This window comes from Rhinoraja longicauda, chromosome 9 (assembly GCF_053455715.1).
Source record: "Rhinoraja longicauda isolate Sanriku21f chromosome 9, sRhiLon1.1, whole genome shotgun sequence".
Taxonomy (NCBI): domain Eukaryota; kingdom Metazoa; phylum Chordata; class Chondrichthyes; order Rajiformes; family Arhynchobatidae; genus Rhinoraja; species Rhinoraja longicauda.
Window position 1 is genome coordinate 37,109,791 of NC_135961.1, and position 21,242 is coordinate 37,131,032.

General features: G+C 50.8%; 1 protein-coding gene and 1 non-coding gene across 4 annotated transcripts in view; one reads left to right on the top strand and one right to left on the bottom strand.

Annotated features, from left to right (window-relative positions):
- The window catches only part of LOC144596621 (filamin-A-interacting protein 1-like), a 217,061-nt gene that overhangs the window by 86,079 nt on the left and 109,740 nt on the right, over positions 1-21,242 (top strand). For all 3 annotated transcript variants that reach the window (XR_013547636.1, XM_078405165.1, XM_078405164.1), the window contains exon 3: positions 5,454-5,717. Coding sequence is in view for 2 of the 3 variants with exons in the window: in XM_078405165.1 (XP_078261291.1) it covers positions 5,460-5,717 (258 nt within the window). In the remaining variant the exon portion in view is untranslated. The remainder of the gene's footprint in view (positions 1-5,453; positions 5,718-21,242) is intronic.
- On the bottom strand, positions 2,142-2,255 carry LOC144597089 (U5 spliceosomal RNA). The gene has a single exon (XR_013547688.1). It is a non-coding gene; the product is annotated as a U5 spliceosomal RNA (small nuclear RNA).

A 21,242-nucleotide genomic window follows, 5' to 3' on the forward strand; every position in this document is an offset into this window, starting at 1 on the left:
TCTTTTTCCCAGACCTTGAGGAGTAAAGGCGTGGATGTGGTACAGGAGCTCCGGTCCACCTTCCTTTAAGATCTCAGCTGGGATCCCATCTGGACCGGTGGCCTTGGTGTTCTTAAGGCTCTTGATGGCATCTTGAACCTCTGTCATAGTGGGAGGTTCCTCCATGTTTTCTCTGATGGGACTCTGGGGGATGTGGCTGGTAATGTCTGGTTCAGTTGTGCCGTCACGGTTGAGGAGTTCCTGGAAGTGCTCCTTCCTTCGGGCATTATAATAATAATAATAATAATATATTTATTTTATATAGCGCCTTATCACATGCTCAAAGCGCTTTACAAATACAATTAACATAGAAACAAACAGACAAACTATCCTGACGGAAAAGCGGCTAATACTCAACGCCAGCGTCCTCTCACGTCAGGGTCCGGCAGCAGACATCAAAAAGCACAAGACACACAGATACAATTTTTTACACAAAACAGCCATCACAGTGATTGCTCCAGGCATACCCTCACTGTGATGGAAGGCAAAGTCTTATCTCCTCCTCATTCTTCTCCCGTGGCGCCACGAGGCGATCGAGGCTCCCAACCCCTTGAAGCCCCCACCGGGTGATGGAAAGTCCCAGGGCCGAGCCGAGCAGGCCGATGAAAGTCCTGAGCCCCCACCGGGCGATGGAAAGTGCTGCGGCCGAGCCACGCAGGGCGATGAAGGGCCTGCGAGCGGGTCGATCAAACCTCGCGCTTCGGGGCGGTCGAAGCTGCTACGGCTGGAGCTCCCAAAGCCGGTCGCCAGCCAGGGACCTGCGAGCTCCCGATGTTGCGGTCTGCAGGGCCCACGGCCGAAGCCTCCGAGATGGTAAGTCCAGGCCCTGCGACCGGAGTCTTTGAGGTCGATCCCAGCTGGAGGCCGCCGACTCCACGATGCTAGGCCGTAGCGCGAACGGAGATACGACACGGTAAAGGTCGCATCTCCGTTGAGGAGGAGATTTAAAAAAAGGTTTCCCCCAACCCCCCCACCACCAATGGACTCATTGTCCTTCAGCAGTTCCTGCTCGTCCTTTGAGCGCAGGGGGTTTACGCCGCAGTAGCTTGGACCATAGACGGCTTTAGTAGTGCTGAAAAAACCTCTGGTGTCACCCGAGTCTGCCAGTCTCTGGATTTCCTGAGCCTTTTCTGTCCACCATGTGTTCTTAAGCTCCCTCACCCGGCTCTGGACGTCCGCCTTGGCTCTGGAGTGGACCGCTCTTTTGGCCTTGCAGGTTACATCATTTTGCCAGACACGAAAGGCTTTCCTTTTCTTGGAAATGAGCTGTTCTATCTCTGTGTCATTCCCAAGAGAGGCCTGAAGTCACTGCTGGGTGGCAGTTTTATCCAGGCTTTCAAGGTTCAGTCTTGGCCGGATCTGCTTCTTTTGAATCCTCCTCTTACTCTTGAGTTTGATGGACATCGTGGAGCGGATGAGGCGATGATCTGTCCAGCAGTCCTCCCTGGGTATTCTAGACAGTGTCTTGTCCAAGCAGGCTTAGAAGGTCTCTTTTACTACCTCTTCAGAATCTAAAGTACTCACAATTGTTGCCATCTGGTTGTTGGCAAGCACCAGATGGATGGTCATGAGACGCTCATTTATTCCCACAGGAAGTTCAGTGAGGTGGCTGATGAGTTGGTTCCTGATGGCAAACTCAACACCATGGATCCTGGGCTCATCAGCAGCTTTTCCTTTCCAGAAGAAGGGCAGCTATGTCAATCTGGCATCTCCTCAGTTCTCTAGCGATGATCGTGGTTCTCCTCTCTGGTCTGTTGCTGGTTGCACTATCCATCCAGGCTCCAACGTTCATATTTCTGTGTTTCTGACCGCGTGTGGTAATCCAGTCGGTAGGTTTGAGGCAGGCTATTTTTAGGGCACCTTTCCCCAGGTGGGTCCTAAAGTGGGCTGCTCACTCATGGGTGCAGCTACCGAAGGGCTCTTCCGTCTCGTTCCAAGAGCCCAGCGACTGAATCTAGCACCCATCGCCTGATGTGTCAGCTCATGACTAGGGGCTTGCCCCTGTCACCACCTGCTGGTCACCATAGGACTTAAGTGTTAGGGTGGTTTCCCTTTATGGAGGACGGCTGTGTGTGACTATTTCTATTCTTTATTCAATGACAAGCCCCGCATATGCAGGGCATCAAAAAATTAGCGAAAACTCTGAGTGTTCCTCTCCACGGAAATCTTTAGTAAAAGGCGAAAGATTTATACGATCTGAAGAGAAACCAGAGTGTACTGAATATATCTCGTCCGCTATTCTCACCTCACTCTGAACCTACCCTCCTATGGTAACGGTGAGCTGACTCATTAATAATCAAAACCACAATAGCAACGAGAACACCCCTTCATATAATTAGTTTAATGGTAAAAAGTTCCATCTACACTTCCTAATGTGGATGGACCACAGAAAAAGGAATTACAATTGAGAACTACCTGCGCAAAGCATTCTGGTATGTTAATGAATGGGCGGGAATGCGTTTGCACCACCAACCAAATACAAGCACTGACGTTGGGACTTTTAATACCAAACTAAACTTATTAACAATATAAAATACTGAAATAGGGTAAAGCTTAGTATTCTGTATATTCAGTGTTGCTGCTTTGACACTCATTAACGTTAGCACCTCCCTTTTTCCCAGCACATCGCTTCCTGGCCACACATGTTGCCCTCTGGGGTGATCGCCCATCCCTACCCTTGTTTGAGGGGTGTCCCCACCAGACTCTGCCCCTCAATGTCCAGCAGGGGAAGGACCCAAGACTGTTGCCCTCCCCCACAGGGCCTTGGCGATGGCTGCACCAAGCTTCAGTGCGTCCCTCAGCACGTACTCCTGTGGTCTGCAGCGAGCCAGTCGGCAACATTCCCCGAGTGGACATCTCACTCTGCTGGGAGACCAACAAGTTTCAGGAAGACCAAGGAGCATCCGATTGCATATCTAATACCTGTTTAACAACATGGGAGAGTTAAGGAATGTATCTTGGTTGGCAAGGATGACACGGTGGTGCAGTGGTAGTTGCTGCCTTACAGCGCCAGAGACCCCGGTTTGATCCAGAGTAAGGGTGATGTCTGTGCGGAGTTTGTACGTTCTCCATGTGAACGCGTGGCTTTTCTCCGGGTGCTCCCACACTCCAAAGACGTACAGGTTTGTAAGTTGATTGGCTTCTGTAAATTGTCCCTAGTGTGTAGGATAGTGCTGGTGTATGGGGCGATTTGTGTTTGGCATGGACTCGGTGGGCCAAAGAGACTGTTTCCACACTGTATCTTTAAAGTCTAAAGAACGAATTGTGTTGAGAGGCCTATTTCCACGCTCTACAGTAAACCCTCGCAATAACGGACCACTGAGGAGGGAGGGGGGTTATTGCCGATTGTCCGCTATAACTGAGTGAGAGGAGTAAATTTTAAATCAAAGCTGAGAGGGAAAGAACACAGCGTTGGGGCAGGGGGTTAAACCAGGGTGAATTCACAGGCCAGGGAGCATCAGAGGCCCCGGCACCACACACAGTTCGTCGGAGACGGGCCCAGTATCCTCGCCATCTTCATGCTGCTTGCTCTCTCCTCTACCGCAGCTGTAACCCCCACCACTTGGCGCCAGCTCAGTGGGTAATTGGCGGATGTGGGGGTGAGCAGTGCAATGGGAGCCTTGGTCTGCTAGAACTGAAATCCACTAGATAGAGGTCCGATATTGCGAGGGTTTACAGTATAACTCGAAGACTTTGTAACGTAACCCAGTGCCACTCTGCACTAAAAGAATGAACACATTTCCAAAATGTTATGCCTCCAGTTCACTTACTAAAATAAATTGTGAGCCACTGGGTTCATGGAAATATGAACTGGAGCTAGCCAGGACAAAATAATAGTGATAGGTTAGAAACATAGAAAATAGGTGCAGGAGGAGGCCATTCGGCCCTTCGTGCCAGCATCGGCATTCATTGTGATCATGGCCAGGACTCGAGGATTTGAGTTATAGGGAGAGGTTGAACAGGCTAGAACTTTATTCCTTGGAGCGCAGGAGACTAGGGTTGATCTTATAGATGTGTATAAAATCATGAGGGAAATAGATAGGGTGAATGCGCAGTCTGTTTCCCAGGATAGGGGAATCAAGAACCAGTGGACATAGGTTTAAGGTGAGTGGACAAAGATTTAATAGGAACCTGAGGGACAATTTATTCACTCAGAGGGTGGTGGGCATACAGAACGAGCTGTCAGAGGAGGTAGTTGAGACTGGTATGATAACAACATTTAAAAGACACTGAGACAGGTATGTGGATAGGAAAGGTTTGGAGGGATCTGGGCCAAACACAGGTAGGTGGGACTAGTGTAGATGGGGCACCTTGGTTGGCAAGGGCAAGTTAGGCCAAAGGGCAGTTTCAGTGCTGTTTGACTCTATGGCGTTATATTTAATTTTGGCATATTTGATTTTGGTGAGTGGATTCTTGGCGAAGAAAGATTATATTCAAAGTTTCAGTCTGCGGTAAAGTTGTCCGGGTTGGCCAAGGGCTGAAGCTACATCTTGTGAGTCAGTGCACTGAGCCATGTGCTTCTGTCTGTGCAGGAGGGAGGTAGTGAGATTGTGCCTGCTGTTTCTGGCCAGTGCACAAATCAAATGAAAAGAATAAATATAAACTCGCTGGCTTAACTATTAGAAGCTTCGCTTACCGTTATGCAAATATATATTCTTATATATTCCTTTATTCGTCCCACACCGGGAAAATATTGCAAGCACTACAGGGTCTGACTGAGTAAATGTCCCTGTGATTAACACAATGAAGGCTTCTGTTGTATTTTCTTATTGTCCAAAGTAGAATTTGGGTCTGCATAGTTCCTACAAGACCTTTACTTCTGGAAATCAGGAAATCAGGAATCTTGATTCTGAAAATAGGCACAATTTGGGTGGCAGAGTGACGCAGCTGGTAGAGTAGCTGCCTTTCAGCGCCAGAGACCCGGGCTCATTTCCAACCTAGGATGCTACCTGTGTCAGGTTCGCACGTTCTCCCTGTGACTGCATGGGATTCTTCCGGGTGCCCTGGTTTCATCCCACATCCCAAAGATGTGTGGAGTTGTAGGTTAATTGGACCTCTGTAAATTGCCCCCAGTGTGTAGGAAGTAGATAAGAAAGTGGGATAACATGAAAGTCGTGTGAACGGGTGGTCGATGGTCGGCGTGGACTCGGTAGGCTGAAGGGCCTGTGTCTATGCGGTATCTCTAAACTATTGTCCACTTATAAAATTTCATGCAACCATTACGATAACAACATTTAAAAGGCATTTGGACAGTTACATGGTTAGGAAAGGTTTCCTGGGATATGGTCCAAGTTTGGGACTAGTGTAGATGAGGCATCTTGGTCAGCACAGGCAAGTTGGGCCAAATGGCCTCTTTCCATGGTATATGACTCAAGGACTATGACACCTATTCCCGTGTATTTCCTCCAACATAGGTGGGGATGAGATCCCGCAGCAGTGGTGGCGAATCCCCATCCCGTGGTCACACTTCCAGCAGTAACAGCCATGAGGATGAGAAAGGCAGCAAAAAGAAGAACAAAACTCAACAGCAAAGTAATGGAGAAAAGACGTTGGGGTTGACAGGTCCTGCAAAGAAATCGCAGAAGCCTTTGGAAGAAGGTGAACAAAGAAATAAGTTGCTGGAACTCTCCAAGGATGACCTTCTGCGCTTACTCAGTGTAATGGAAGGAGAAATAGAGGTGAGAAGCATGCACAGCACTCCTTTAATATTTGCAAACCCGTATAATAAATTGAGAACCGCTGTCAAATGAACTGGAACCAGCGAGTCCTGCTGTTCTGCATGCTTGGTGGGACCATTCTGAGTTAATAGTAAAACGCAAAGTGCTGAAGTATATCAGCAGGTGAGGCAGCATCTCTAGACAACATGAACACATAGATACATAGAAAAAAGATGCTGGAGTAGACCATTCGGCCCAGAGCCAGCACCACCATTCAATATGATCAAGGCTGATCATCCATAATCAGTACCCCGTTCCTGCCTTCTCCCCATGTCCCTTGATTCCGCTAGCCGTAAGAGTTCTATCTAACTCTCTTTTGAATGCATCCAGTGAATCGGCCCCCACTGCCTTCTGAGGCAGAGAATTCCACAAATTAAAAACTCTGGGTGAAAAAGTTTTTCCTTATCTCAGTTCTAAATGGCCTAATTCTTAAACTGTCCCCCCATGGTCTGGACTCCCTCAACATAGGGAACATGTTTCCTGCATCTAGCATGTCCTATCCCTTAATAATTTTATATGTTTCTATAAGATCACCTCTCATCCTTCTAAATTCCAGTGCAACAAGCTCAGTCGTTCCATTCTTTCATCATATGACAGCCCCACCATCCCGGGAATTAACCTTGTGAGTCTACGCTGCGCTCCCTCAATAGCAAGATTGTCTTTCCTCAAATTAGGAGACCAAAACTGCACACAATACTCCAGGTGTGGTCTCACCAGGGTCCTGTACAATTGCAGAAGGACCTCTTTGCTCCTTTACTCAAATCCTTCCATTATGAAGGCCAAAATGCCATTAGCTTTCTTCACTGCCTGCTGTACCTGCATGCTTACTTTCAGTGGCTGATGTACAAGTTCACCCAGGTCTCGTTGCACTTCCCCCTTTCCCGATCTGACACCATTCAGATAATAATCTGCCTTCTTGTTCTTGCCACCGAAGTGGATAACTTCACATCATACTGCATCTGCCATTCATCTGCACACTCACCCAACCTATCCAAGTCACCCTGCAGCCTCATAGCATCCTCTTCACACTTCACACTTCACACTGCCACCCAGCTTTGTGTCATTTGCAAATTTGCTAATCACTAGTCACTACCTGCCATTCAGAAAGGGATCTGTTAATTCCTACTCTTTGTTTCCTGTCTGCCAACCAATTTTCCATCCATGTCAATACCCTACCCCCAATACCATGTGCTCTACTATATTGCCCACTAATCTCCTCTGTGGGACCTTATCAAAGGCTTTCTGAAACTCCAGATGCACTACATCCACTGGCTCTCCCTTATCCATTTTACTTGTTACAACCTCGAAAAATTCCAAAAGATTAGTCAAGCAAGATTTCCCCTTCTTTAATCCATGCTGACTTTGACTGATCCTGTCACTGCTTTCCAAATGCACTGCTTCAACATCTTTAACAATCGACTCAAGCATCTACCCCACTACGGATGTAAGGCTAACTGGTCTATAATTCCCCGTTTTCTCTTTCCCTCCTTTCTTAAAAAGTGGGGTTACATTGGCTACCCTCCAGTCCACATGAACTGATCTAGAGTCGAGAGAACATTGGAAAATGATCACCAATGCGTCCATGATTTCTAGAGCCACCTCCTTGAGTACCCTGGGATGCAGACCATCAGGTCCTGGGGATTTATCAGCCTTCAGTCCCATCAGTCTACCCAACACCATTTCCTGACTAATGTGAATTTCCTTCAGTTGCTCCATCACCCTAGATTCCCTGTCCCCTAGTACATCTTGGACATTGTTTGTGTCTTCCTTAGTGAAGACAGAACCAAAGTACCTGTTCAATTCGTCTGCCATTTCCTTGTTCCCCATAATAAATTCACCTGTTTCTGTCTTCAAGGGACCCACATTTGTCTTAACTAATCTTTTCCTTTTCACATACCTAAAGAAGCTAAAGAAGCTTTTACTATCCTCCTTTATCTTTGTCTAGCTTACCTTCGCACTTCATCTTTCCTCCCCGTATTGCCTTTTTATTTACCTTCTTTTGTTTTTTAAACGTTTCCCAATCCTCTGGCTTCCCGCTCATCTTTGCTATGTTATACGTCTTCCCTTTTCATTTTATACTGTCCTTGACTTCCCTTGTCAGCCACGGTTGCCTCTTACTCCCCTTAGAATCTTTCCTTCCCTTTGGAATGAAATGATCCTGCATCTTCTGGATTATTCCCAGAAATTCCTGCCATTGCTGTTCCACCGTCATATTTGCTGGGTCCCTTTCCAGTCAACTTTGGCCAGCTCCTCCTTCCTCCCTCCCACACGTGACGTTTTGGTTTGGGACCCTACTTTAGATTGCTGGAGTAGGTGGAGAAAGTTGGAAAAAAGAGGTGGGGCAGGATAAAGCGTGGCAAGTACATGGCAGGTACATGGACTGGAAAGTTTTAGAGGGATTTGGGCCAAACGTGGGCAGGTGACACAATTGTAGATGGGGCATCTTGATCAGCTTTTGCAAGTTGGGCCGTATATCTCTATGATTCTTTAACTCTAAGTTAAAGAATGTCGTATAACTCTATGATTCTTTAACTCTAAGTGATAGGTGGATACTGCTGAGGGGGACTTTGATTGGCAGATGGGTGGACAAAGACTAAAGATGAAAACAAGACAAAAGGGTGACTGAGGGAGACAAAAAGGAGACAAAAGGGTATCAGAGACGAATCGGTAAAATCTAAAGTTAGAGGAAGACATATGGATGGAAGGAGGTGAGGGAGGGAAGGAGGTGGGGGGGATAATTGGAGAAATGGTTGTGCATTGGAGTGGAGGGCACAGGAAAGAGGTAAAAAAAGGGAGGGTGCTACCTAAAATTGGAGAATTCACTGTAGCTTACGCTGGTTGTAAGACACCGAAGCGGAATATGAGGTTCTCATCCTCCAGTTTATGTGTGGCTTCACTCTGGCAATGGAGGAGGCCCAGGACAGAAAGGTCGGTTAAAATGATTTGCAACCGGGAGATCCAGCAGCCTTGACGAACAGGGCACATATGTTGGCCGAAATGGTCGCCTAGACTGAGATTAACCGTGCTGGCTGAAAATTATCCTGCATGTTCTAACAGCCACTTAGGATCAAAGAGAGTAGAAGCCTGGGATTACTGAGCTATCTGTTTCCTCTGGAGCCAATGAGTGTCTTGGACTCGGAAGACTGGAACAGTGTGAAGGAGACAATAATTTGGAACAAAAGAGAAAGATATGCCCTCACTAGCAAACGGGCTGCAATTGATTCAGTTTATCGTAAAAAAATCTTTCCAATTGCCGTGCTGAAAGCAACTCTCAGCCAGGAGAATAAAAGTATGAAAGGCGTGTTTACATTGACTGAAATATGGTGAGTTGCCTCTGAGAGATTTGAACAGGACTCTGTTCACAGATGGAGATTCACAGTTGAGGTAGGTGTTCCACTGGGTCCATTTTGACTACTGCTAAGTGGATTTGTTAGCAGTCCCACAGTGGCTTAGTTTAGAGATACAGTGTTCGATCCTGACTGTGGGTGCTGTCTGTACAGAGTTTGTATGTACTCCCTATGACCGTGTGGGTTTCCTCTGGGTGCTCCGGTTTCCTCCCACACTTTAAGGACGTACAGGTTTGTAGGTTGATTGGCTTCTGTATATTGTCCCCAGTGTTTAGGATAGTGCCAGTGTGTGGGGAGATGGCTGGTCGGCATGGACTTGGTGGGTGAAAGGGCCTGTTTCCACGCTGTAGCTCTAAAGTCTAAAGTAAAGTAAAGTCTTAGATGGGGCATCTTGGTCGGCATGGATAAGGTGCTATGACATTTGTACAGGTGCATGGAGAAAAAAGATTTAGAGCGATATAGGCCACATGAACCATCCTACCGCAACTAGAGAGCTGTCCTGAACTACTATCTACTTCATTGGTGACCTCGGACTATCTTTGATCAGACTTTACTGGCTTTATCTTGCACTAAACGTTATTCCCTTATCATGTATCTGTACACTGTGAATTGCCTCGATTGTAATCATATATTGTCTTTCTGCTGACGGGTTAGCATGCAACAAAGCTTTCCACTGTACTTCGGTAGACATGACAATAAACTAAACTAAAATGCAGGCAAACTGAGCGAGTTTAGATGGGGCTTTTTGGTCGGCATTCCGTGCTTTATGACTCTATGACATTGCTCTTGAAGTTGCCTGCAAAGCAATTATTGATGGATGATTAAAATCTTTCTGTGTTATTGACTAGCTTATGAAAAAAGTAGGCTCAAAATTATTGTATTTCAGTCAGGGAACCAGATTAGGGGTGATCAGTATTTTGAGCAGTTTTGGGACCCATATCTGAGGAAGGATGTACTGGCATTGGAGAGGGTCCAGAGGAGGTTTACGAGAATGATCCCAGGAATGATTGGATTAAGGTTTGATGAGTGCCTGTACTCACTGGAGTTTAGAAGGATGAGGGGGGACCTCATTGAAACTTACCGAATAGTGAGAGGCCTGGATAGAGAGGATGTGGAGGGGATATTTACACCAATGGGAGATTCTAGGACCAGAGGCCATAGCTTCAGAATAAAAGGGACATACATTTAGAAAAGAGATGAGGAGGAATTTCTTTAGTCCTCTGCTCCGCAAATTCCACCAGCATATGCAGTGCCCTACCAGGGGCTCAAACACGCTGGATAAAGTGTACACCAACGTAAAAGACGCCTACAGAGCTCTCCTGTGCCCACCTCTGGGACAATCCGATCACCTCTCACTACTTCTACTGCCCGCATACAAACCCCTCATCCGCAAGACCAAACCTACAATAAAGACGGTTAAAATATGGCCCGATGATGCCACCCTACAACTCCAGGACTGCTTTGATCGCACCGACTGGGACCTGTTTGCACAACAGGCGACCTGCGGTTCAGAGTTAGACTTGGAGGAATACACATCTACTGTGCTCTCCTACATCAACTGCTGTGTGGAGAATGTCACAGTGGACAAGGAAACAAAGATGTTCCCAAACCGGAAACCATGGATGAACAAGGAGGTACAGAATCTGTTGAGGGCACGCAACAATGCCTTTAAATCTGGGGACACTTCAGCATACAGTGTTGCCAGGTCAAACCTGAACAAAGGTATAAGAAGGGCCAAAGACACCCACAGGCAACGGGTGGAAGACCACTTCAACACCACGGACACCAGAAGCATGTGGCAGGGTGTCAGGGACATCACTGACTACAAGAGCAGCCCTGCTTGCCCCCACAGCGATATCACACTAACCAACGAGCTTAACACCTTCTTTCCCCTCTTCAAAACTGGCAACACCCCCATGAGTGGAAGAACCCCAGCCAAGGCTGAGGGACAGGTCTTAACATTGAGCACACAGGAAGTACAGCGCGCTCTGCGAAGGGTCAACCCACGCAAGGCTGCAGGCCCGGATGGAGTTCAAGGAAGGGTACTTAAGGACTGTGCTGAACAGCTGGCAGAGGTATTCACCAGGATCTTTAACCTGTCACTATCTCTGGCTACGGTCCCCAAGTGCCTGAAGTCGGCTACCATAGTGCCGGTGTCAAAAAAAGCAAAGATCACCAACCTGAACGACTACCGTCCGGTTGCCCTAACTCCGATAATCATGAAGTGCTTTGAAAGGCTGGTCCTCACACATCTAATCCAGCATCCCAGCCTCACTGGACTCGCATCAATTTGCATACAGGGCAAATAGATCCACAGAGGACGCCATCTCTCTGGCTCTTCACACTGTCCTGACTCACCTGGAGAGACAGGGCACATACGTGGGGATGCTATGCATAGACTATAGCTCTGCCTTTAACACGGTCATCCCCACCAAGCTCAGGTGTGGTGCTACGGAGCTCTGTTTCAATCACTCGAATGAGTGAGCTCTAAACATCTTTTGGAATTCGGAGGAGGTACAGCGGTACTCTAAACATCTTTGGGTATCGCTGCGACGCTACAGAAATCTTTTTAAAAGGTTTCTGTGTGTTTTGGGGCTGCGAGCGGTGTTATCAATTGACTGCGCAGCTCCCACTACTGAGGCTGGCAACCTGCCAGGAAACTGTGGCGCACAAAAAGGGGGAGAAAAACCTGTCTGGACTGATACACCTGCGTCCAGAACAACCCCCCCCCACACTGCCTCGTCGCTATTGACCGGACGGGTCTGGTTTTCGTGCGGTGTGGGAGTTTTTCTACACCCTCGACCTTCTTCTGTGGCCTTGAGACCTGGAGCTGAAGGAGCCTCCTCTCTATCAGAGATAGGCTTCCAACAATAACAGACTGCAGGTGAATCCCTTTCGTTGCTGCAGGAGCAGCGAAGACCAGCGGGGATTGCTTGAGAAAGTCTGCAGCTCACCAGGGAACGCAGGAGAGCCGAGATACCCGGGCCAAGAGGCCGTGACGCAGCAGTTTCTAGTGGGAGCCGCCATTATTGACGTTCGAGGCAACATCACTCGCCTCCCTCCCTTGAACTGTTCTACACTTGTTTGTGTGTTTTGGACTTGGCCCCGTGCCTTTTGGATTGTCTTTGTCTATCAGTGTTTTTGTTTCACTGTAGTGCCTGAAACCATGCAGGGTCAGCGTTCTGGGGGATCGGGGCCTTCGGGGAGTTATGCTAAGGCGGCTGCTTCAGCTGCTTCGGCTGCTCCTCTGGGGGCCCGGTTCCCCATGAGGAACCTACCCTTTGAACATGGGGTCAGGTGCTACATGCCCCCCCAAATGAACCTGGAGGACTGCGCGGCTGCTGTGGCAGCGGCAGCCAAGCCTGTAGGCATTGTGTATGTGGGAAAAATGTTTGGGAAGGGCGTGTTCTTTCTGGAGTCCGTTGAGGGGGTGAACGCGACTGTATGTAAAGGGGTCACAGTGGGTGGACTTTTCTTACAGGTCGAGCCCCTGGGGTCCACCGCGCAGCGGGTGGTCCTATCCAACGTCCCGCCCTGCATCAAGAACGAGGCCCTCCTTCCCCACCTTCACACCCTGGGGAAGATCCTCACCGACATCACCCCAATACCCATGGGGTTCCGCAGGAAGGACTTGCAGCACGTTCTCTCCCTCCGGCGCCAGTTGACAATGTTGCTGGACCGGGAGGAGGTGGTCGACGGGCGCTTCTGTGTCCAGCAGGATGGGCGAGACTTCACCATCTTCTGGACATCGGACCGCCCGAGGTGCCACGCCTGCAAGGAAGTGGGGCATATTCGGAGGAATTGCCCCAAATCCCGGGCGGAGGCCTCCGCCTCCGGTGCCACTAACCCCCCTCCCCCCCCACTCCCACTCCCCCTGTAGTTGAGTCAGGGAACCCTGGGGATGGGGAGGGTCAAAAGAAGGGGGGCAAGGTGACGAAGAAGATAAGGCACCTGGGGAACAAACCCCCCGGGGATAAGATCTCGCCACCCATCCCGTCACCTCCCGTTAGGGAGTCCGCAAGCCCCATAATCCAGCCAGGGGCGGAGGGGATTGGGCGGGAGGAAGGGGAGCCGCAGACTAGGGTTGCTCAGGTGACCCCAGAGTCTGTGAGCTCCTCCCCTTCGAAAAAAAGAAGGAGGAATCTCTCCAGGGAGGAGCAGAAGGGGGACATAGGGGAATCTTCCAGTGGGGTGGGGAGTGCTGTGGTGGAGGATGACTCCTGCCCTCTGGTTCAGGCCCCGGTTCCATGCTCTGAAGGGGTTTCTGGGGAGGGTGGTGATGGGGACCACTCGGGTGTAATGGAGCAGGGAGAGATTCCTGTTGGGGAGGGAATCCCGATTCATGCACCCGAGGAAGCCCAGGAGCAACCCACCCAGGACGAGGTGCAGAACAAGCCCGTGGAGTTAGGGATAGTAGGCGGGGAGGGGGAAGGGGAAACTAGCCCTTCTCTCCCGCAGGACCTGGCTCCAGAGGGACTCCCTGAGTCTGGGGCACCAGAGTCCACTCTGGGCCCAACTGGTGGAGGGATAGACCCCACTGTCAATGGTCTTGACTGCCCAGGTACACCCGAGGAAGGCCCCTCTGCCACTGGCCCCACGGTGGGGACTGAGGTGGAGGTGAGACCAGAGGGTGGGGAAGAGGCAACCGCTGCGCAGGGTGGGGCGGGAGTCTCAAGCACAGAAGGTGTGTCCAAGGATGGGAATGGTGACTCCATCTGCAGTGGGGGGGTGGAAGGGGACTCCTCGGGCAATGAGTCAATGGATGTTCTCGCTGCCCCCGACGCCACTCCTCTCATTCCAGTGGAGGAGATCCGCGAGTTCATCGCGGCCACCGAAGGAGCCCAACATCGGCCCAAACTGGCCTCCCTCCGGTGGCCGAACTTACAAGGGGTCACCAGCTCCCTGAACCTCATCCTCAGAAGGAAGGGGAGGGGAAAGGGAGGGACGGGGGTGAAGGGAGGGACGGGGGTGAAGGGAGGGATGGGGGTGAAGGGGAACGACCGGCGTCAGCTCAGGTCTTTCTTGGACGACCTGGAAAAGGACGCCGAGGCCCAGAGCAGCGTCGTTCCTGCTGAGGGTAGAGGGACCAGTAGAGCGTCCCTTGTTGCCAAGATCCGGAAGGTGAAACGCACTGCCAATCCATCTAGGGTCCGTAGCGGCAAAGGCGACTCTGCTGTCAGTGACCAGGGGACTGGTGAGGGGATCTAGTGTACTTCTGACATGGCGATCACCATAGCCAGTTATAACATCAATGGCAGCAGGGGGCCTCTCCGCAGGTTTAACCATCTCTCAACCCTGAGGGATGGGAAATATGCGGTGAGCTTCCTGCAGGAAACCCACACCATCCCAGGAGACGAGTCCACCTGGCTCCTGGAGTGGAGTGGTGAGGTCTTCATGAGCCACCTCAGCTCCATTTCCAGTGGGGTGGCCATTTTGCTGGCCCCGAATTTCCGGCCAGAAATCCTAAAGGTCCAGGAATTGGTGCCAGGCCGCTTGCTTCACCTGGCAGTGCGCCTGGATGGCGTGCCGTTGCATTTTGTCAACGTGTACGCCCCCAAGCCCGCCGTGTTGCAGACGTGCCTGTTCCGGGAGGTGTCTACCCTTTTGAGCTCCATCGACCCTGGCGACTGCGTGATCTTTGGGGGAGATTTCAACTGTACCCTCGAGGAAGGAGACCGTTCCGGTATCCAGCGCGGCCAGGAGTCGGTGAAGAAGTTGAAGGAGCTCGTGGGCTCCTTTGACTTGGTAGACACCTGGAGGAACCTCCACCCCGACTCCAGTGCCTTCTCCAGGAGGTCAGAGGGGGGTGGTTCTCGCATTGACCGCCTGTACATTTCTCGGGCGTACGTCTCCCGGGTCTCGGCGGCCTCCATGCGGCCGATGCCTTGCTCGGACCACCACCTGGTGTGGGCAGAGTTTACCCTGCTGCGCACGAGGGGAGGGTCCGCGTACTGGCACTTTAACAACCGGCTGCTGGAGGATCGCCGCTTCCGGGACTCGTTTGTGAGGTTCTGGACCGCTTGGAAGGGGAAGAGGGGAGGATTTCACTCCCTGCGGCTATGGTGGGACGTGGGCAAGGCCCACATCCGGCGTTTCTGTCAGGAGTACACTAGGGGGTCTACCAAGAGACGCGATTCCAAGGTCAGACAGCTCGGGAGTGAGCTGCTCGATTTGGATTCGCGTCTAAGTCAGACCGGTGGGGACCCGACCCTCTGGAGGGAATACCAGGAGAAGAAGGACGCGCTGAAGGAGCTGCAGTTACAGCAATCCCGAGGCGCGTATGTGAGGTCGCGGATCCAAATGCTCCACGATTTGGACCGCGGTTCACCCTTCTTCTACTCGCTGGAGAAATGGCGGGGAGTCCGTCAGCAGTTAGTGGAGCTGCTCGCTGACGATGACTCCCCCGTCACCGAACCAGAAGACATCAACGCGGCGGTTCGTTCCTTTTATGGGACCTTGTTTTCACCGGATAGCTCCGGCGTGGACGAGTGCAGTGATCTGTGGGAAGGTCTAACCACGGTCGGCCCGGAGGGTGCCGAGCGTCTGGACGCCCCCCTGACACTAGACGAACTGACTGCGGCCCTCCATCAGATTCAAAGGGGCAAATCCCCTGGCCTGGACGGACTGACAGCAGAGTTCCTCCGCACTTTCTGGGGGACCTTGGGGGAGGACTACACCATGGTCCTGAGGGAGAGCCTGGCGACCGGGGAGATGCCCCTGTCTTGGCGGAGGGCTGTAGTGGTCCTTCTGCCCAAGAAGGGTGATCTCCGCCTACTAAAGAACTGGCGCCCGGTCTCCCTCCTCTGTACCGATTACAAGGTCTTTGCTAAGGCAATGGCCAACCGTCTGGGCCCAGTGCTGGCCCAAGTGATCCACCCTGACCAGTCTTACACGGTCCCGGGCCGGTCCATCCAGGACAATATCCATCTGGTCCGGGACCTGGTCTACCTGGCTCAGGAGACCGGTGTACCCACTGCCTTTCTCTCCCTTGACCAGGAGAAGGCTTTCGACAGGGTGGATCACGAGTATCTGGTGAGGACTCTGCGGGCGTTTGGGTTCGGACCGCACTTTGTGGCCCGGATCCGACTTCTATACACCACTGCGGAGTGCCTCATCAAGGTCAACGGATCCTTGACGGCTCCCATTCCCTTCCGCAGAGGAGTACGTCAGGGCTGCCCCATGTCAGGCCAACTGTACGCCATCTGCGTGGAGCCATTCCTTAGTCTGCTTCGGAGGAGGTTGACGGGCATGGTTCTACGCGAGCCAGATATGGAGGTGGTCCTCTCGGTCTATGCCGATGACGTGCTCCTCATGGTCACTGACCCCGCTGATCTGCAGAGGATGCGCGAGTGCCAACGAGTCTTCTCGGCCGCCTCCTCTGCAAGGATCAATTGGGGGAAATGTTCTGGACTCTTGGTGGGTCCATGGCAGGTGGACTCCCTCCCTGAGGAGATGCGGTTTTTCACGTGGAGCACCACGCGCCTCCTTTACTTGGGAGTCTACCTGAGTCCCGTCGCGGAGACCTGGCTGGCGAACTGGCAGGAGCTGGAGTTGAAAGTCGTCGCCCGGCTGGGGCGCTGGTCAGGTCTCCTCAGGGTGCTTTCCTACCGGGGCAGGGTGTTGGTCATTAACCAACTCGTGGCTTCCCTGCTCTGGTACAGATTGACCACATTGGTCCCATCAGCCACTTTTGCTGGGATCATCCAGAAGAAGTTGGTGGACTTCTTCTGGGGCAACGGAAAGCACTGGGTCTCTGCAGCGGTCCTGAGTCTCCCGATTGAGGAGGGCGGGCAGTCGCTGGTGTGCATCCGCACCCAGTTGGCGGCTCTCCGCCTCAGGACTCTGCAGAGATACCTGTACTCGGAGCGTCCTCCCAGGTGGCACGTGCTGGCGACGCACTTTTTCCAACGGGGCCGCTGCCTTCAAGCAGGTACGCGGATCCCGATGGTGGGCGTCAGCCGTGCTATCCTGCTGGGAATGCCCGGCTTCTACCGGGACTTGCTGAGAGTCTGGAACCTGGTTGCTGTCGACCGGGCCCCCCCTCCGCTGACGGAGGGCGGCGGCCCAGGCGTGAGAGCAGCCGGCCCTTGTCCTGCCCCGCTGGGTGTCGGAGAGGCTCAAATGTGTGGAGCACCTGCGGCTGAGCAAACCCCCGCTCAGCCGGAAGTACTCGTCGGACCGAGGCGCCGTAATCCTTCCCGGGAGCCGGTCCCACACAACATGAGTCGCATTTCCTCGACACCCTTCATCTCCCTCCGAGACGCAGGGAGGCGTGTCCTGTACGGGCTCCTCCTCCACACCCTGCACTTCCTCGCCCTGGTCCACCGTCCGGACACTAAGTGGCGGTCAGTGTTGCCTTCCGGTCGCGAGGTGACCCCGCGGTGGGGGTCCCTCTACGCAGGAATTCTGCCCCTCTCCATCGGGGACCTGGGGTGGAAGATATTGCACCGAGGAGTCCCCTGCAACCTGTTCCTCGCGCGGTTCACAGACTCGCCAGCCGCCTGCCACTTTTGCGGGTTGGAAGAGTCTGTGTACCACGTGTACATGCAGTGTGTGAGGTTGCAGCCCCTGTTCCAATATCTAAAGGGGCTGCTCCTTGCTTTTTGGCTGCATTTTTCACCCACCATCCTCATCTTTGGACACCCTGTGCGTAGGGGAGAGGGTAGGGCCGAAGATGTCCTTGTTGGGTTGCTCCTGGGCCAGGCCAAGCTGGCCATCCGAGACTCACGGCGCCAGGCGGAAGAGGGCTCTGCCCGAGCCAGCTGCCTGCCCCTTTTCCGGGGTTACGTCCGTGCCCGGGTGGTGTTGGAGAGGGACTACGCGCTGTCCACGGGCACCCTGGAGGAATTCCGGGACCGCTGGGCACCGCGGGGGATTGGATGTACCCTGGATGGGGATTGTAGTATAATTGTATGATAGTTTTAATAGGTATATTTGTTTGTATAATATTCTGGTGGTGGGTTCTGTTTTGGTTTTATTGCATTGTATATATTATTTTAATATTTGAATAAATATTTTTGATTAAAAAAAAAAAAAAAAAAAAAAAAAAAAAAAAAAAAAAAAAAAATTGTCAAGTTTGCAGACGACACAATGGTGATCGGGCTGATCACCAACGGTGATGAAATACACTACAGAGCGGAGGTGCAGAACCTGGCAGACTGGTGCTCAGAATACAACCTCCAAGACCAAGGAGCTGATCATCAACCTCCGTAGGTCACATAATGGGGAATACGCTCCGATCTTTATCAACAGGGTCAGTGTGGAGAGAGTGTCCAGCTTCAAGTTTCTGGGAACTCACATTTCGGAGGACCTTACATGGTCCACTAACACTGCTGCGCTGGTCAAGAAGGCACAGCAACGACTGTTCTATCTGAGAACACTGAAAAAGTCTGGTCTGCCCCAACAGCTGCTGACGACCTTCTACCGCTGCACCATAGAGAGCATGGCATCCCGGTGTGGTATCTCAGCTGCATGGAGGCAGAGAGGAGAGCTCTTCAGCGGGTAGTCTATAGAGCTCAGAAGATTATCGGAACACAGCTACCAGCATTGGAGGGCATCTACAACACACGATGCCTCAGAAAAGCCACCAGCATTCACACAGACTCCTCACACCCCTGCAATAGTCTGTTCGAACTTCTACCATCTGGCAGACGCTACAAGGCCTTGTACGCCCGCACCTCCAGACTCAGGAACAGCTTCATCCCCAGCGCCATAACTGCTATGAACCGGTCCTGCTGAGTCAGATGGTCACATTGCACAGCGAACCGGCACAGACCTATTTGCACTTTATTCTGTTTTAAAACTGTTTCTAATTTTGTTTCACTGGGTTGTCTAAATTTATGCTGATTAGCTAATTAATTTATTGCATCATATGGAAGTCGCATTCCCGATCTCGTTGTACCCCTGCACAATGACAATAAAGATATATTGTATTGTATTGTATTGTATTGTATTGTATTAGTCTGATGGTGGTGAGTTTATGGAATTCATTGCCACAGAAGGCTGTGGAGGCTAGGTCATTGGGTATTTTTAAGGCAGAGATTAACAGGATTTGTACGGATGTTATGGGCTACGGGGAGAAGGCAGGCGAATGAGGTTGAGAGGAAACAATAGTCAGCCATGATTGAATGGCGGAGTAGACTTGATGGGCCGAATGGTCTAATTCTGCTATAACTTATGAATATATGAGAGCACCACAAAATCCGATTAGAACTAAATTCCATCCACAGTTTCATGTTTTAACGTTCCCAGTGAAAAGTGGTGTTGGACTGGCCAGCCTCAGTTTGAAGAGAACTCTGAGAGATTGCAGGAACAGCAGATTTTCATTTTGATTTGTCTGAATTGAGCCCAGGAGTGAAAGAATAAATTGAAGCGGAATGATTTATTGTGTCATTAAGGTAAATGTTGCAAACTAGCTCCCCAACTGTGAAAAGCTCATCCAGGAATCTGACAGTCAGCCTGCTGCCAATAGTTTCAGTCCATTAAGTTTAGTGCACAGGAAACCCTGTGGGAACTGCTGCCTTCCACAGGAAAAAACCTTCAGCCCAGACCACCAGACTGACACTTTAGACTTTAGAGCTACAGCCTGGAAACAGGCCCTTCAGCCCACAGAGTCCTCGCCGACCTGCGATCACTAACCTACACACACTAGGGATAATTTTACAATTTACCAAAGCCAATTAACCTACAAACCTGTACATCTTTGGAGTACAGGAGGAAACAGGAGCACTCGGAGAAAACCCACGCGGTTACAGGGAGAATGTACAAACTCCATATATCTGTAGTCAGGATGAAACGCAGGTCTCTGGGGCTGTAAGGCAGCAACTCCACCGCTGCGCCACTGTGCCGAAACATCGAACACATAGCGTGGAATGCATTCAGTATTGCACTAAGTTTGTTAAGTTCACCGAGGAACAGTGAAAAGCTTTGGCTTGCATGCTATCCAAACAGATCTGATAATACTATACATCAATTCAATCAAGCCAAACTCAATTACAATAGGTAGAGCAAAGGACAAAATACAGAGTGCAGAATATAGGTCTCAGCATTGCAGCGCAACAGGTCCAGAGACAAAGTCCAAATTCCTCAATGGGGTAGAGGTTAATCGGACAGTACCCTAGCTTATGCAATGACCGTTCAGAAGCATAAGTCAGAGGGTCAGGCAGCATCTCTGGTGAACATGGATAGTGATGTTTCAGGTCAGAACCCTTCTTCAGACGAAGGGTCCAGAACCAAAATTTCACCTATCCATGTTCACCAGAGATGCATCTTGAGTGACTCCAACATTTTGGGCCTTTTTCCATGCTGCGTCTACAAACTAAAAATCAACTTGATCTCCCGGTGACTCAGCACTTCAATTCCCCCTTCCATTCCCAATCTGACCTTTCTGTCCTGGGCCTCCTCCATTGTCATAGTGAGGCCCAGCACAAATTGGAGGAATAGCATCTCATATTTCGCTTGGGCAGTTTACACCCCAGCGGTATGAACATTGGCCTCAAACATCAGATAGTTCCTCTGTCCCTCTATTTCCCCTCCCCCTTTCTAGTTCTCCCACTAGTCTTCCTGCCTCCTACTACATCCTATCTTTCTCCCGCCCCCTTCCCTAACATCAGTCTGAAGAAGGGTCTCGATCCGAAACGTCACCCATTCCTTCTCTCCCAAGATGCTGCCTGACCCGCTGAGTTACTCCAGCATTTTGTGTCGACCTTCAACATAAACAGATTGGTTATTTCATGCAGGAATGCACGTGGCTACTCCCACAAACTGTCCTACAGTCACTACCCTTCCGAGAGGAGGGAAAGATCTTTAGTATAGTTTATTCAGACTGCTTCAGACTGATGTTAGATTTAGTTTACTTTATTGTCATGTGTGCCGAGGTACAATGAAAAGCTTTTTTGTTGCGTGCTAACCATGCAGTGGAATGACTTTTCGATTACAATGAAACCGTCCACAGTGTATAGATACGGGACAAAGGGAATAATGTGTAGTGCAAGATAAAGTCCTGTAAAGTCCGATTAGAGATAGTCCACGGGTCTCCAATGAGATAGATGGGAGGTCAGGACCGCTCTCTCGTTGGTGATAGGATGGTTCAGGTGGCAGAGCATAAGTTTCAGGCCACTGGTCCCCTTGTTGCCATAAC